The 15,982-nt window shown below is 42.6% G+C and overlaps 1 protein-coding gene across 1 annotated transcript in view; it reads left to right on the top strand.

Moving 5' to 3' along the window:
- Window positions 1-15,982, top strand: part of Lmln (leishmanolysin like peptidase) — a 59,478-nt gene that overhangs the window by 30,419 nt on the left and 13,077 nt on the right. The window contains exons 11-13 of the mRNA XM_057765386.1: window positions 579-655; window positions 6,232-6,342; window positions 13,977-14,109. Coding sequence (XP_057621369.1) covers window positions 579-655; window positions 6,232-6,342; window positions 13,977-14,109 — 321 coding nt within the window. The remainder of the gene's footprint in view (window positions 1-578; window positions 656-6,231; window positions 6,343-13,976; window positions 14,110-15,982) is intronic.

The following is a 15,982-nucleotide window of genomic DNA, read 5'->3' as shown; positions in this document are numbered from 1 at the left end:
TATATTAAAGGTGATGTTAAGGTACAGGGAAAGAACACTCAGTGTCCTGTAGAGGCTCAGAGAACACTAGAGATTTGCTGCCTACAGGGCCTGGAGCCCTCACCAGGAAGTGGCTGCCTGGTCAGAGTCATTCGATGTAAATTAAACTACTGAGCACCTGGGTATTTTGCCCTAATCCCTTGGTCCCCTGGTTCTGCCATGCTTGTTTTGCACTAATATTACTGTAGGTTTCTGTGGTCACAAAGTTGAGAGTTAGGGAAGGGCTTTCCTTGCAAATCCATGTAAACATTCCTCCTGACTCCCATCTCAACCACTCGCTCGCTTGACGCTGCTCAGGGAGAATAACTGTTTGCAGTAGGACCCTCATCCCATGGATGCTGTGTTCATCAGGAAGTCTCTGCTGCTGCTTGTCTGTCACGGCGGGGAAATCAGAGAGTAGAGGCTACTTCCTCAACTGAGATGCTTTAAAAAGCTTTTGTATTTGATCATTTTCTAGAAAATCTAACCACATGAAACATCTTAAATATGCGTAGGGATCATAGAGTTCTCTTCTAATAAAATCTGTTGGTAATTTTCAGAATGAAGCAATGACTGGTTCTCACACCCAGAACCGAGTCCTCTCTCGAATCACTCTGGCATTAATGGAGGACACTGGGTAAGACAACCGTGAGAAAATGAGTTTATAAAATGAAATGATATTCAAAATGTAGCTTAAGAAAATGCTGATATTCCAAAGCAAAATGTACTTAGCAATTCTTTGACTTTTATGCAGTTCTTAATATAACGGAGTAAACATAACAAAATCTAAGATACTATGAAGCCATGCTAATATGAAGGGAACTAACCTAGATAGTTTTAAATTACTGGATGAGTGATGTATAAATTCCTAGGCTTTTTGTTGTTTTGTTTTATTTGTTGTTTCTGAGAGAGTGTGTTTCTACCTACCTGGAACTTGCTCTGTAGACCAGCCTGACCTCAAAATCACAGAAATCCATCTGCTCTGCCTCTCAACTGCTGGGATTAACAGTGAGTGCCACCATTCCCAACAGACTCCTAGTTTTTAAATGAATAGAACTCTCTGGTAGAACAGTGAAATATTTTATTTAAATAAAACACCCTATATAACTCCTACTTAACAGAGTCCTAGTAATTTTAGTAGGAGCATTATTGCTTCTTGTTTTTTCTAAAATAGCCTATGAGAAATTTAAAAATAGCATTGAACTTGAAAGCCAACGATAAAAGTATCATTAACCCCTGAAAATGAACTGACATGCCTGTAATTCTAATCCTAGTGCTCCACACACTGATGCAGGGTGACTGAGTTTCAGTCTCCGCTGCGTAATAAGACTTTGCCTCAAAAATTAAAAAAACAAAACCAAAAAGCCAAAAACCACACACCGTGAAAATAATTGATATTGCCTTAACTTTTGAGGGGTCAATGAAGTATAAAGATTTAGGGGCTGGAGAGATGGCTCAGCAGTTAAGAAAACTGGCTGCTCTTCCAGAGGACCAGGTTTAATTCTGAGCAGGAGCTCACAGTTCATTTGATCCACAGCCAGGAGGCAGAAAGAGCACTGGGATTCATAGGAGTATTTTAAAAACCCCAGAGCCCCACCCCCAGTGTCATGTCTCCCAGAAGACCACACCTAATCCTTCCCAAATGGTTCAAATATATGGACCTATGAGGGTGGGGGGTTCTCATTCAAATCACCACAGAAGTATAAAGATTTTAAAATACAGAAGTCATGACAAGACACAGAGCTCATAGCTCACTCTAAGAACAGTCTCAATAGAGATGAGCTGACTGGGGTGCAGTGGCTTCATAGTAGAACACTGCCTGGCATATTCGAGGTTCCATCCCCAACGTAGATGCGCCCACTAAATAATGGTAGTGGTGGTAATGATGATGATGGTGACGATGATGATGATAATGACACTAAGAAATTCTCTTTTCTGCTTAATGAGAGCCAGAGATCTAGGTCAGAAAGGATTTGATTGAGGCAGCTTTTCCCTACCAGTACAAAATTAGTGAGCTCTAGAAAACCAAGAGTGAATTAGCGTAATGAGCGCAAGAAATCAGCTCAGGTGGGAATTAGCTTCCTCTCTGTTAATCCAGGGGGAAAGAGTGGGAGTTAAGACGCAGGTCATTGAGGACTCCCATGGGGAATCAACAAAGTCTGTGACATCACTTGAGGCAGGACCAGGGCCCTTCCCACTGACTGTATCTAGGCTGAGCAAGGTGTCTCTCCAAAGGGAATGGGCTCCAAAAAGCCAGATCATGCACTAGGAACAAATATTGGTTCCACTGCCAGTGGCCCCACAAACTGCCCAAGCCACACACCTGTCACCCACATTCAGAGGGCCTACTTCGATTTTAGCTGGTTCCCCAGCTGTCAGTCCAGAGTCAGTGAGCTCCCACTAGCTCACGTAGGCTGTTTTCTTGGGTGTCCCCATCATGGTCTTGGCCCCTTTGCTTATAATATCGCTTCTCCCTCTCTATGACTGGATTCCAGGAGTTTAGTCTGATCTTTAGCTGTGGATCTCTGCATCTGCTTCCATCAGTTACTGGATGAAGGTTCTGTAATGACAATTAAGGTAGTCATCAATCTTATTACAGGGGAAGGGCGGTTTAGGTACCCTCTCCACTATTGCTTAGATTCTTAGCTGGAGTCATCCTTGTGGTTTCCCTAGTGCCTGGTTTCTGGCTCCCTCTTTCAAGCTATCTCTTTCCTTGCTCTCCCTTTCTGTCCTTTACCCAACTCGATCTTCCTGATCCCTCATGTTCCTCCTGCTCCCCTTCTCCCCTCCTTACTCCCGTACTACTCTTCCTCCCTTCCCCCATGCTGCCAATTTATTAAGGAGAGCTTGTCTACTTCCCCTTCCCAGGAAGGAAAGCCACCCTGAAAGTCATTATTAGCATGTAAAATTTGAAATAAAAAAGGTACATTCTATAATGTGATAACAAATACTTAAGTTCATGTAGACTTCTTTCATCTTGGGGATATTATTCTTTTTACGTATTTTATTATGAAATATAATAATACACACAATACAAAGGAAACAGTGCACATAAAACAGTAATTCCCATATTCCTATAGCCTAGAACCAGCAATGTGTTGCCTCTCATTTGTAACATTGTCTTTATTATCTTGAAAGTTGCAGATATGTTCCCTATATATTCCCCTACAAGCTCATATAATATATGACTTTTAAAAGGAACCATTAAAAAAATTAATAATTTCTTAATATTTTATAATATCTTGTTATAGAGGGTTATATAACTATATAACCCCTTGTTTTTCTCCTTTTACAACTGATTTGTTTAGGATCTAAATAATCCTGGTTGGTTGGTACATCTCTTAGGTTTGCTAATTTAAAACTTTTTCCACACATTCTACACAAGTATGCAGATTCACTGGTGTAGCGCCTCACACCCCAGGAAGCATCTTGACCAAAGTTAGTGCTCGGGCATTGACAGAGACACCAAGATCTTCAACAGAAAAAGATCACTGTAACAAATGGTGCCAGGACCAGGTCAGAATTTAACAAGACCTGACGTAATAGCTGAGACCGTAAAGCACTTGACATAAAGCAGATGTGAGTCTCTTTGATACTGGATTGGGAAATGATTCTTAGATCTGATACCAGCAACCAAAGATAATAGAAACATTTGGACTTCATTAGAAAACTTTAAAAATTGTGTTTCAAAGAAAATTATCAAGAAAATAAAAAGATAACTTACAGAAAAAGAAAACATGTTTGCAGGTCATTTACATAGTGACCATACAGTTTCCAGAATAAGGGAAAGGCCATAGGGAAAAAGCCATAATTTAAAAAGAGATGAAAAATCAAGAGTATTTCTTCAAAAAAAAAAAATAGAGACAAATGAGCATTTGCAAAGATGCATGACATCACATGTCATTGACAAACTACCATTAAGACTCTCATGAGACATGAACGCGACATGACTATATACAGAGCACCAGTACCACGTAATCCCAGGGAGGACACGAAGGCACAGAACTCATTTATTGTCAGTAGGAAAGCAACATGATTCAGCCACATGGGAGGACAGCTTGGTAACTGCTTATAAAACCGAAGATGTTCTTACCGTACAGCTAGCTATGCTCCTTGATAATTACGAAATGAGTTGAAATTGTACACCTGCAACAAAAGAGGCTCTAGTTGGCTGGATAAGGAAGAGTTGTTTAGCACTAACAACAACTGAGCTACAATCCATGAGAAGACATGGATACTGAGTGGAAGAAGCCAGTCCGCAAAGGCTTCAGACTACAAGGCCACTGTGTGACGAAGCGTAAAACTGTAAGGAGATGGTTGCCAGGGTTGGTGCAGGAAGGAGAGATGGATATGCAAAAGACAGGGTGGGGCACTAAACCATGCGCGTGGCATCCTCTTGATAAATGCCTTCCCTCCCTCCCTTCATTTCTCCCTTCTTTCCTTGTGGTGCTGGAGAACAGACTTAGGGGCTTTATACATGCATGCAAGGCAGAGCATACACCTAAAAGAACCTGCCATACCAAGAGTGAAGCCTAATGTGCACTATGGGGTTTGGTAGTAATGGCATTCCCGTGTAAATTCACCGGTGACACCGATAGGTAACTTGGGTGAGGGACGCTATGAGTCTGTAGAGGTAGGGAGGAGAATCTAGGAACTCTTTGTACCCTCACTCATTTTGCTAGTACTTTAAAACTGTCCCCACACTAAAGTCTGAAAAAAAGAAAAAAAAACAGAGATTCTGCTATACACCACAACATGTATGAGCCTTGAAAACATTATGTTAAGTGGAAGAGTAAGTCTGGCAGTGGTTTAGTGTTTGTGAGGAGTGGCAGATGGGGACAGGAACTTGGTTTATTTAGGGAGGGGGTGATGGAAGTATTCTGAAATTAGTTATGACATGACTGTGTGTATATACTAGAAGTATATGTGTCCATTATAAAGATCATTTTCACTTTATGTGGGTTAGAGCTCACGTTTTAAAGCTCTAAATGCCAGGCACTGTCCCTTAGCTGGTGTGTGCCGGTGTCTGCGTCCCTCACTTGTAAAGTAGCAGTAACAGTGATGCTTACTCCATCGAGGCTTCCGAGGCTCTCCCGAGCTACTGTACGGAAAGCCCTAGAACAACGGCATAGCACTTGGTGATTATCAACCAAGTGTTGGAATTTCATATAAAACCTGAACCTCAGTCTCCTGAGAACAGATTTACTGCCCACAGCACAGTTCTTTCTGCTGCTTTTGAAAGAAAGGATGGCTCATCAACCCACTAAATGATCTTGTAGCCCAGTCACCCCTGAAAACCCTGTTTCCAGTGCTTCTTCATCCAAGCCTCAGGTCCCCACACCAGCTAAGTTTTGCTGGTAGTACACTTTGTCTTTTGTAAAACGCATTTTTTGTTGTTGTTTTTTGTTTGTTTGTTTTGTTTTGTTTGTTTTGTTTTTTGAGACAGGGTTTCTCTGTGGCTTTGGAGCCTGTCCTGGAACTAGCTCTTGTAGACCAGGCTGGTCTCGAACTCACAGAGATTCACCTGCTTCTACCTCCCAAGTGCTGGGATTAAAGGCGTGCACCACCACCGCCCGGCTGTAAAACCCATTATTTAGAATATTTTAGTTTATTTGACTTCCTCAGATTAGATTAGAATTTTTATTTTTTGGAGTTTTGTTTGATTATTTGAGACAGGGTTTCATTTTATTGTTCTGTCTGGCCTGAAACTCACACTGTAGACTAGGCTAGCCTCAAATTCATAGAGATCTGCCTTAACCAGTGCCAGGATTAAAGGGTGCTCCACTCACCCGACTTATTTTATTTCTGTATGTCTGTGCTGTGTGTATGTGAGTACCCACAGAGGCCAGAAGGTGACTCTGGATGCCCTGAAGCTGGAGAATTTGCTGGCTAAACTGCCTTTGATTTAAGAACCTTTTCTCACAGTCCTGTGTAGTAGCCCTCCTGCAGCAAGGGCTTTACAGTGTGCAGCTCTGGCCATGGCCTCGGGGTCCCTTACAGTGAGCAGCTCTTTCCATGGCCTCCAGGTTCCTTACAGTGTGCCCTCCAGGTTCCTTACAGTGTGCCGCTCTGGCCATGGCCTCGGGGTCTTTACAGTGTGCAGCTCTGGCCATGGCCTCTGGGGTCCCTGCTAAGTCTTTGCTCTGCACACTGCAGGATCTGTAGGAGGGGCTGGAGTCAATAAAAGGTGCTTTCTTTGCATTGTTTCCACAGCTGGTACAAAGCGAATTACAGCATGGCAGAGAAACTCGACTGGGGCCGAGGAATGGGCTGTGAATTTGTCAGAAAGAGCTGTAAATTCTGGATCGATCAGCAGAGGCAAAAGTAAGACGGTGTTCCACATTCGTCTTGGTGCAGTTCATTTCTGACTGTGTTCTCGATCTTGAGCATCAAATACCAGCTACTGTGTATAGAAAATATTCTATGAGTTCTTCCTAATAATCATAAGTAATTACAGGATTGTTTTGAATCACAAACTAGAAGAATCCACACATGACTATACAAGCAAATGTTGATTTAGTATCCGGAAGCTGGAAGAAAAAAAGAAAAAAAGGAAATACAAAGGTGTTTCTGTAGCTATAACCCTAAGCTGAATAGTTATGTATGTGAAGGTATAAACAGTGTGGAAGATCTGATGGGCTGTAATTTCCTGATAGGAGCCGTTCTGAAAAGCTTGTTTACAGTGTGTGCACAGTCTGACTGGGGACAGGCCTACCATAAGGACACGCCCGCTTTCCTCCCAACCCAGCCCCTCCCTAAACTCTGGAATCCCGTGATCTGTTGTCCACTTCTGTATCTCTGCCATTTCAAACAATACATAAAGATGCTATGGAAATTTTAAAAATGAATATACACAGTGTGGCTGGTGTTTTCCTTTAATGTTTAAATTTAACTACATTGTTGTATATTACTAACTTTTGTTTTGCCTATTTTTTTTTTTTTTCCCCGAGACAGGGTTTCTCTGTAGCTTTGGAGCCTGTCCTGGAACTAGTTCTTGTAGACTATGGCCTTGAACGCACAGAAATCAGCCTACCTCCCAAGTGCTGGGATTAAAGTGTGCACCACCACCGCCTGGCTTGCTTTGCTCTCTTTTTGACACAAGGTCTTACTGTGTAGGCTTTGCTAGCTTACTACTAAATGTACGAGAATGGTCTGAAATTCATGGTAGTCCTCCTGCCTCAACCTCCCAAGAGTTGGGATTAAAAGCATGGGAAACTATGCTAATCGGATCTTTCTAGACTGAGTAGTATTCCATTACATGGACCGGCACAGTTTGTTCAAAGACTCATGAAGACATCTGAGTAGTTTCCACTTTGGGACTATTGTGAATAAAACTGCTATAAACATTTATGCAAAAGTTTTTACGTGAGCATAAACCTTCATTTCCAAAACTACAGTTGTTGGTTCATTTGGTAGTTGTAGGTTTCTATACTGTGCCTATGTGGTTATGTGGTGTGCTGGTGCACACACTGTACCGGCTCCTATCAGGAAATTACAGCCCATCAGATCTTCCACACTGTTTATACCTTCACATACATAACTGTTCAGCTTAGGGTTATGGTTCTAAAAAACAGCCAAATTCTCTCCTAAAATTCTGGGAAGGAGTGTGCAAAGTTTCTCCACATTGGTGCCAGCATTTGGTGTTATCACTATTGCTCATTCTGTGTTCATAGGTGTGTGTGTAATCATGTTTTAGTGATTTTAGTTTGCATGTCCTCTAATGATTAGTGATGTGAACTTGTTTTCTGTGCACATTTGCTGTCTTTGTAACCTTTTTATTGATTGCCTCCATATTTTAAGCTAATTTTCTAATCAGATTGTTTTATAACATTTTAAAGATCACAGATTCTAGATGCTAGTTCTTGTTAGATACGAGGTTTGGACATATCTTCTGATAGTGTATATCTTAGTGTTTCAAACTCTTAGCATGTTTTTATAAACATTTTTATGTGTGGTGTGTGCATGTCTGGATGTCACAGTCTTGTACATGACAACCTGCAGGAATAGCCGCTCTCCTTCCACCACACGGGTCCTGGGACCTGCCCACTGAGCCATCTTGCCAACACTTTATCATGGTTTTTGTTTAAGCAAAAGATGTTAATGAAGTTCTTTTCCTGAATAAATGGGTAATTCATAACTGGTTCTGTTCTGTTCTTGGTGCCTGTGGTGCCAATTACCCCAGGGCCTCATGCCTACTGGGCAGACACAGCACCACTGGGCTCTCTCCACCCAGGAATTATGTTTTTGATGCTAAGTCTAAGAGCTCTTTGCCAAACTTGTGTCTGCTGAGCAGGCATGAGGCCCCGGGGTAAATAGCACCACAGACACCGGTTCTGGAGATTGAACAGCGGTCCTTGGCAGTAAGCACCCTCACCACTGAGCTGTCTTGCCAGCTCTCTCTTTGCTCTCCACAGCAATTGCATATATTCATGTGGGCCTTTCCCATCTTCTCTGTTGATGCATCTTTCCGTGCGTCTGCCCCTCCATGGCACGTGGTGTGTGGCTTCTGAAGTATTCTACAGTACATCTTTCAACTGGGAGGCAGAAATGGATTCCTCCTGCTTTATTCTCTCTCAAAACAATTTTACTGTTTGCTTTCCTGTGTGACGTTTACAGTAATCTTGTCTATATTAAAAAAACCACAAAAGCTGGTGAGATGGCTCAGCAGACACTGCATTAAACCTGTGCATCTGATTAAGGAGAAGTACCATCCTTAGACTATTGAGTTTTCCAGCCCGCAAACGCAGAATGGAGGAAACAGTCTTCATCATTATGAAGTTGTTGGCTTCTGTTTTTGAAGGTTCTCTGTAACTTAAGAAATATCCTCGCTATTCTCTCTCTTAGTTTTGTTTTTGAACCACAAGTAGATGGCAAATTTTTAAAAAATTTTTTATTTCATGTACGTTGTTGTGATGGTGTCAGATTCCCAGAACTGGGGTCACAGACAGTTGTGAGCTGCAGTATGGGTGCTGGGGAGTGATCCCAGTCCTTCTTGGAGAACAGCCAATGCTCTCAACCGCTGAGCCATCTCTCCAGCCCTTGGATGTGGAATTTTATCAAATACTTTCTGCTTTAGTTTATATAATCATGTGATTTTTTTTCCAGTTTTTTTTTTTTAATTTTTATATGTTTTTTTGGTTTTGCCATCATGTGTGTCTGTGTGAAGGTGTCAGATCTCCTGGATGTAGAGTCAGAGACAGTTGTGAGTTGTCCTGTGGGGCCTGGGAGTTGATCTCGGGTCCTCTGGAGGAGCAGTTGATTCTCTTAACCACTGAGCCATCTCTCCAGCCCATCATGTATTTTTTTTTAACCTAATATTATGGTGGATTACTTTGCTTGATTTTAAAATATTAAACCACCTTTGCGTTTATGGAATAAACCGTATTCAGTCATGGCATATAGTTGTTTCTGTACAAATGCTGAGCTTTGTTATGGGCTTTGAATATATATTTATAAGGAATATTGCTATATAGTTTTCTGTTCTTTACAGTTATTTTACCTTTAACTAGATAAGACTCTCAGAGCATATACTTCATGTTATTCAAACCATATTTTATTCAAATCTTATGTATTTGGAAAAACAAATGCATGGAATGAATAATAGTCTCTAAATAATGGATTTTGTCATCATACTTAGATATTGTCATTATTTTAAAATGCAATTTATAGGACTGGAGAAATGGCATAGCAGTTAGGAGCACTGGCTATGCTTCGAGAAGGCCCAGGTTCAATTCCCAGCACCCACATGGCGCTCACAGCTGTATGTAACTCCAGTTCCAGGGGATCTGACCCCCTCAAACAAACATACACGCAGGCAGAACACCAATGCACGTAAAATGAAAACAAATCTTTAAAAAATGCACTTTATATGTATGTTAAGAATAAATCCTAACGTGTACTGAGTTTTATTCTAAGCTTTTAGCTTCATTTTCATTTTGTTTTTTTTTTTTGTTTTTTTTTTTTGTTTGTTTGTTTGTTTTTTTTTTGGTTTTTCGAGACAGGGTTTCTCTGTGGTTTTGGAGCCTGTCCTGGAACTAGCTCTTGTAGACCAGGCTGGTCTCGAACTCACAGAGATCCACCTACCTCTGCCTCCCAAGTGCTGGGACATTTTCATTTTGTTAACTTAGTCTTGTTTCTCTTAAAAACTTTTCCTGTATCTTTATTATTTGTAGTTTAATTCTGATGTCATCGGCATGGCGTGTTAGGGTTCTGTTCATGACATTGACATTGGTTAGTTTAATTCTGTTGTCATCGGCATGGCGTGTTAAGGTCTCTTCATGACATTGGTTAGCTTGTGTATTTGGTCCAGATGACATCTCTCGGTAGACTTTCCCTGTGACCTTGAAAGGTGCCAGTACTTCTGAGCTGGATTCATGCTGAGTCCTGCCCTCTGCCCCATACATTCTGGGAGGTGAAGTCTCCAGTTGATGGTGAAGTTGTCTGTTTCTTATGGCTGTTCTGCCTCATGTTTTCATAGTGTTTTAGTAGACATGTACGCATTAGGCATCGCTACCTGCCTGGAGCACCGGCCCATTTATTGTGTAAGGCATCTCTTGACCCCTCTTGAGTTCTTTACTCTGCAAACTAGGGTATTCTCTCTCTCTCTCTCTCTCTCTCTCTCTCTCTCTCTCTCTCTCTCTCTTCCCTCTCCTCCTTTCTTTCTTATGTAGAATTTCTACCTTGTTTATCTTTTTTGTTTGTTTGTTTTTGTTTTCTGAAACAGAGTTTCTCTATAGCTTTGGAGCCTGTCCTGGAACTAGCTCTGTAGACCAGGCTGGCCTCGAACCCACAGGGATCCATCTGCCTCTGCCTCCCGAGTGCTGGGATTAAAGGCGTGCACCACCACCACCTGGCACCTTGTTTATCTTAAAATACTCTAAGAAGTACCCCCTTCTCTTCTGCTTTCTGGGAGAGATTGTAAAGAATCGGTGTCCTTCCTCCTCCCCTCTGTTTCTCCTCATTTTATTTTTTTAAGATTCATTTTCTTTTTACTCGTATATATGTGCATTCATACATTTGGTGGGTTCCCGGGGAGGCTGGAAAAGAGCATCAGATGCCTTGGACATGTAGTTACAGGACACTGAGCTGTCCAGCGTGGCCACTGGGAACTGAACTAGGGTCCTTTGAGTTCTTACCCACTGAGCCATCTCTCCAGACACCACCCCCACCCCCTGACTCTGCCTTGACAGTTTTGCTCTGTGGCCCAGGCTGGCCTCGAACTCACAGAGCTCCTCCTGTCTCTGCCTTCCGAGTGCTGGGATTAAAGTGTGCACCACCACCACCAAGTGCAAGCTTTTATTCTTGAGTGTAAAGTGATTTCTCCGGCGACACGAACTGGAGACTGCCCTTCAATACCGCTGCAAAGCGTTTGTCTCACGTTGAACGAACTGTGGCATTTTGTGGTTTTTATTGCCTAAATTATCAAGTTTATATGTGTAAAGTTAGCTTTGCCATCCCCTTATTACTTAGTTGTCTGTCAGGTTGCTGTGCTCTCTTGCTTCATTCCTCATACTGGTAAAGGGTACCTTCTCTCTGTTTCTTTACAGAGGTTTTTTTTAATCTTCCTTAACAATCATTTTTTGGGATTACTTATGTAGCTCAATTAGCAGAGTATTTGCCTCGCATGCACAGAGCTCTGGGTTTGATCCCCAGTGCTACCTAAGCCAGTGAGCTGAAGTAACGTGATTCCCCCCGCTCCAGAGGTCATCTTCAGCTGCACAGCAAGATCGAGGCCAAGCTCGGTCCATTTCCATTCCCTGATGCCGTGTGTGGTTCTGTTCTCACTGGCTTCTGCTCTTTGTGGCCTATTTCCTTCTGCTTGTTCTGACCATCTGCTCTTGTCTCCAGAGCCTGAGCCATTTGCTTAGAGGCTTTTCTTCTTTCTGCGTCTGGAACACTGGAAGCTTCCCCTCCAGCAGACCCCACAACCACATCTTCAGTAGACTATAGTTTTTATCTAGTTCCAAGTTTCCCCCCTTGAATGTTTTTTGACCTGTGGATTATTTAGTAGTGTGTCACTTAGGTTTCAAGGGTTTGACATTTTTTTTATGATTAATATAATGGTTATTTATTTATTTATTTATTATTTTTTAATTATTAAAGATTTCTGCCTCTTCCCCACCACCACCTCCCATTTCCCCCCCTCCCCCAATCAAGTCTTCCTCCCTCCTCAGCCCAAAGAGCAATCAGGTTTCCCTGCCCTGTGGGAGGTCCAAGGACCACCCACCTCCATCCATGTCTATTAAGGTGAGCATCCAAACTACCTGGGCTCCCACAAAGCCATTATGTGCAATAGGATCAAAAACCCATTGCCATTGTTCTTCAGTTCTCAGTAGTCCTCATTGTCCGCTATGTTCAGCGAGACCGGTTTTGTCCCATGCTTTTTCAGACCCCGGCCAGCTGGCCTTGGTGAGTTCCCGATAGAACATCCCCATTGCCTCAGTGTGTGGGTGCACCCCTCGCCGTCCTGAGTTCCTTGCTCGTGCGGGTTTGACATTTTTTGTGTCACGTTTTTGCTGTTGAATTTTAGTTTGATTCCACTGTAGTGGAGGAAATACTCCATATGATTTCAGTTGTTCTGAACTTACTGATGTTTGCATTATGGCTCAACAGGATTTGTCTTGCTGTGTGTTCTCTGAGCTCTTGGAAAGAATGCATATTCTGCAGTTATTGTTGGACTCTGTGGCAAGTCCGTGATGGTTGTGGTCAATGGTGCTGACTCTTTACAGTCTTGCTGATTTCTCGCTTGCTTATTCTACCGATTGCTTATTCTACCGATTGCTTATTCTACCGATTGCTTATTCTGCCGATTGCTTATTCTGCCAATTTTTTGGGTTTTTTTTGTTTGTTTGGTTGGTTTTTGGTTTTTGAAGACAGGGTTTCTCTCTAGCTTTGGAGCCTGTCCTTGAACTAGCTCTTGTAGACCAGGCTGACCTCAAACTCACAGAGATCCTCCTGCCTCTGCCTCCTGAGTTCTGGGAGTAAAGGCGTGCGCCACCACCACCCGGCTATTCTGCCGATTTTTTTAAAGTAAAAATTAAGTTAATTTTTAAAAATTAATCTTTAAAAAAATTATCTGTCACTGGGCAGTGGTGGTGTACACCTTTAATGGTGGATCTCTGAGTTCGAGGCCAGTCTGATCTTCAGAGCAAGTTCCAAGACAGCCAGACCTGTCAACAGAGGAAACCCTGTCTCAAAAAAATCACCTGTCTGCATTACAGTGTGTGTCCTTATTGTGCATAGGGAGAAGTTTACGTGCCATGGTACATGTGTGATCGGAGGACAACTCTGTGGAGCTGGGTCTCTCCTTCCGCTTTTATGTGGGTTCTGGGGACTGAACTCACACTGCGGGACTCGCCTTTACCCACTTAGCCTGGCTGGTCTGTTCTGCAGTCGCTGAGAAAGTTTCACTACCCCGGGTTTCTAACCCTCAAGTTCCTACCTAGTCTCCCTCTTCTCTCTGCTTTCCGTGCCCTCATCTTGTTAGTTCTAGTATCTAGGATTTCAGCTGTGCTTTGAATGAAAAAGAGAGAAAAACGCATCTGTTCTGTCTCCCAGGAAGTAGAAGTGAGACTTCATCCTTTCTGTATTTTAAACATCCTTTCCCCTCAGCGATTAAGCTAATTCAGACTGTGGACCTATAGAACTGGATTTTGCTGGCGAAGGTGTGGAAAAGGGTTAATGGGATTTCCTTTAATAAGGTGTAATGTGCTCTCAGCTTCTAGATAAGTCCTCCACATCTATGCTCAGCATCCGCTCTACTCTGGGGAGAGTCTTGATAACCGGATTAGAAATGTACTAAGAACTGTTGAACTCTCAGGATTGTAGCTGAGAAGACAGTCTCTCTAATGGATCTGCAACCTTCTCTTTATGGATTGATGGCAAGAGGTGTAGACCTCTATTCAGCAGGCTGTTGCCATGGAAATGCCCTGACATCAACATGCCTTCCTTGTGTTCAGGCGGCAGGTGCCAAGCCCGTACTGTGACACGCTCAGGAGTAACCCACTGCAGCTGACTTGCAGACAGGACCGGAGAGCCGTTGCCGTGTGCAACCTGCAGAGGTTTCCTGACCCTTTACCGCCAGAATACCAGGTAACACTTGTTCCCAGCCCAGCTTTAAGAGTCAACCTCCTCCAAAGCAGTCTCTTTTAATTAAGAGAGTAAATCTCTTACATTTTTTATTGTGTAATTTCCTGTTAGAAAAAGAAAGAAAAACCCGCAGATCCCTCGTTTCTTCAAGGCTGTCGTTCTGCTTAGCATCACAGAGTACCTAGCTGTGCCCCAGGATCCTGCCCTTATCCCCAGCAGTGGGTCACAGGGCTGCCCTGTGCCCAGCCATCCACCCGGACGCTGAGGGTCAAACGCAGGACCTCACACTTGACAGAAAGTGCTGTAGCCCCTGAGTCACCCCAGCTTCTGCTGATCTTTTTCTAATCTTTGCTTTCATCGCCTTCTTTAAATTTCTCTAATTTATTCAGAAAACAAAAATCCTGAAAGAAAGTAATTTCCTCTAATCCAGCTAACTAGAAGATGTGGAAGTTCTTTAAAAAGATAGTTTGATTTGTGGGATCTGCAAGGGGACAGGAGGCTGGAGCGATGGCTCAGTGGTTAAGAACACAGGCTGCTCTCATAAAGGACCTGGGTCCCATTCCCATCACCCACTTGTCGGCTCACAACTGTCTGTAGCTCCAGTGCCAGGGCATCCAGCAGACTTGTGGCCTCTGGTCATCGAACACAGACATAGCACACTTACATACATGCAAGAAAAACATTTAAAGGCACAAAAATTTGAAATAAATAAAGCTCTTCTAAAAGTAAAAGGTAGTAAAGTGGCTGCCTCTGTCCGGCCTGAGTCTGACTGATTTTAACTTCCTCTTCTGGATCCGGGTGTGGTACTCACAGACTCAAAACCCCGTCATAAACAGCAGTGAACCAAGTTCCTTGTAGTCTTTCAATCCCTCAGCTCCTGCCACTCACAAAGGAACCGATTGTCACACATGTCTCAGAGGTTAATGGCAGTGATTTGCAGGGATAGTGTCACAGTACATTAGTGTAAAATGTGATTTTTTTTCCTAGACAGGGTTCCATGTCTGACCGACCGCTAATGCAGTTCTCTTGACTCAGTCTCCCGCGTGCTGGAGTATACGGGCGTGTGCTCTTCCTGGCACAGTGTGAAACCTTTACAACGTGCTTGGTTCCTTGCTACTTTGGTGTTCAAACTATTTTATGTAAATAGCTTTATTTTTTTAAGGTTGTTTTTTGCCCCTAAAATTGCTTAGACGTTTCCTATATTTACTGTTTTTGCTGTCTTGCGTGGATGGCCTCACAATCTTGGGCCCCAGTAGTCCTCGTGTCTCAGCTCCCCCACAGGGGCTTGGGTTTACGGCGCAGCCCATTGTGCCTAGTGTGCTATGTTAAGATGTCTTCAGTTTGTGCATTGGTTTTCTGTTACATCAGCTGTCCTTCTCTTCCTGTTTTTTGTGGTGTTCATGAGTCAAGGTCTCACTATGTAGTTCTGATTGGCCTGGAACTCACTCCTTAGACCACAGATCCATCTGCCTCTGACCCCCAGTGTCTTTTAGGGGTTTTGGTTTATTTTTTATTTTTGCTATACATATACATATAACATTTTGAAAGAGAAAAGCAAATACACATACTAATGAGGTAGATGTGTTAGTTTATTTTTGCATAAGTAGTTAAATCCTCACTGTAAGATGTTGAACATTTTCAGTGTTTTTCCAGAGTTACCAATATTTTAACTTTATAAAGACTCCTTCACATAAGCACGCACTACAAAATGGCAGAAGCATGTTTAGAGTCATTTCCAAAATTATTGGAAATGAAATTTTGAGCCAATCCCAAACAAATTCCTTTAATGATTTTTTTTTTTTAAATGAACTTCAGTTCAGCAATTCAGACAGCAAATACTTGTTTTGTTTTTTGAGGCAGGATCTCTCTACATAAC

The sequence above is a fragment of the Chionomys nivalis genome, chromosome 3 (genome assembly GCF_950005125.1).
Source record: "Chionomys nivalis chromosome 3, mChiNiv1.1, whole genome shotgun sequence".
NCBI classification, from domain to species: domain Eukaryota; kingdom Metazoa; phylum Chordata; class Mammalia; order Rodentia; family Cricetidae; genus Chionomys; species Chionomys nivalis.
This window is presented reverse-complemented; position numbering and strand designations above follow the sequence as displayed.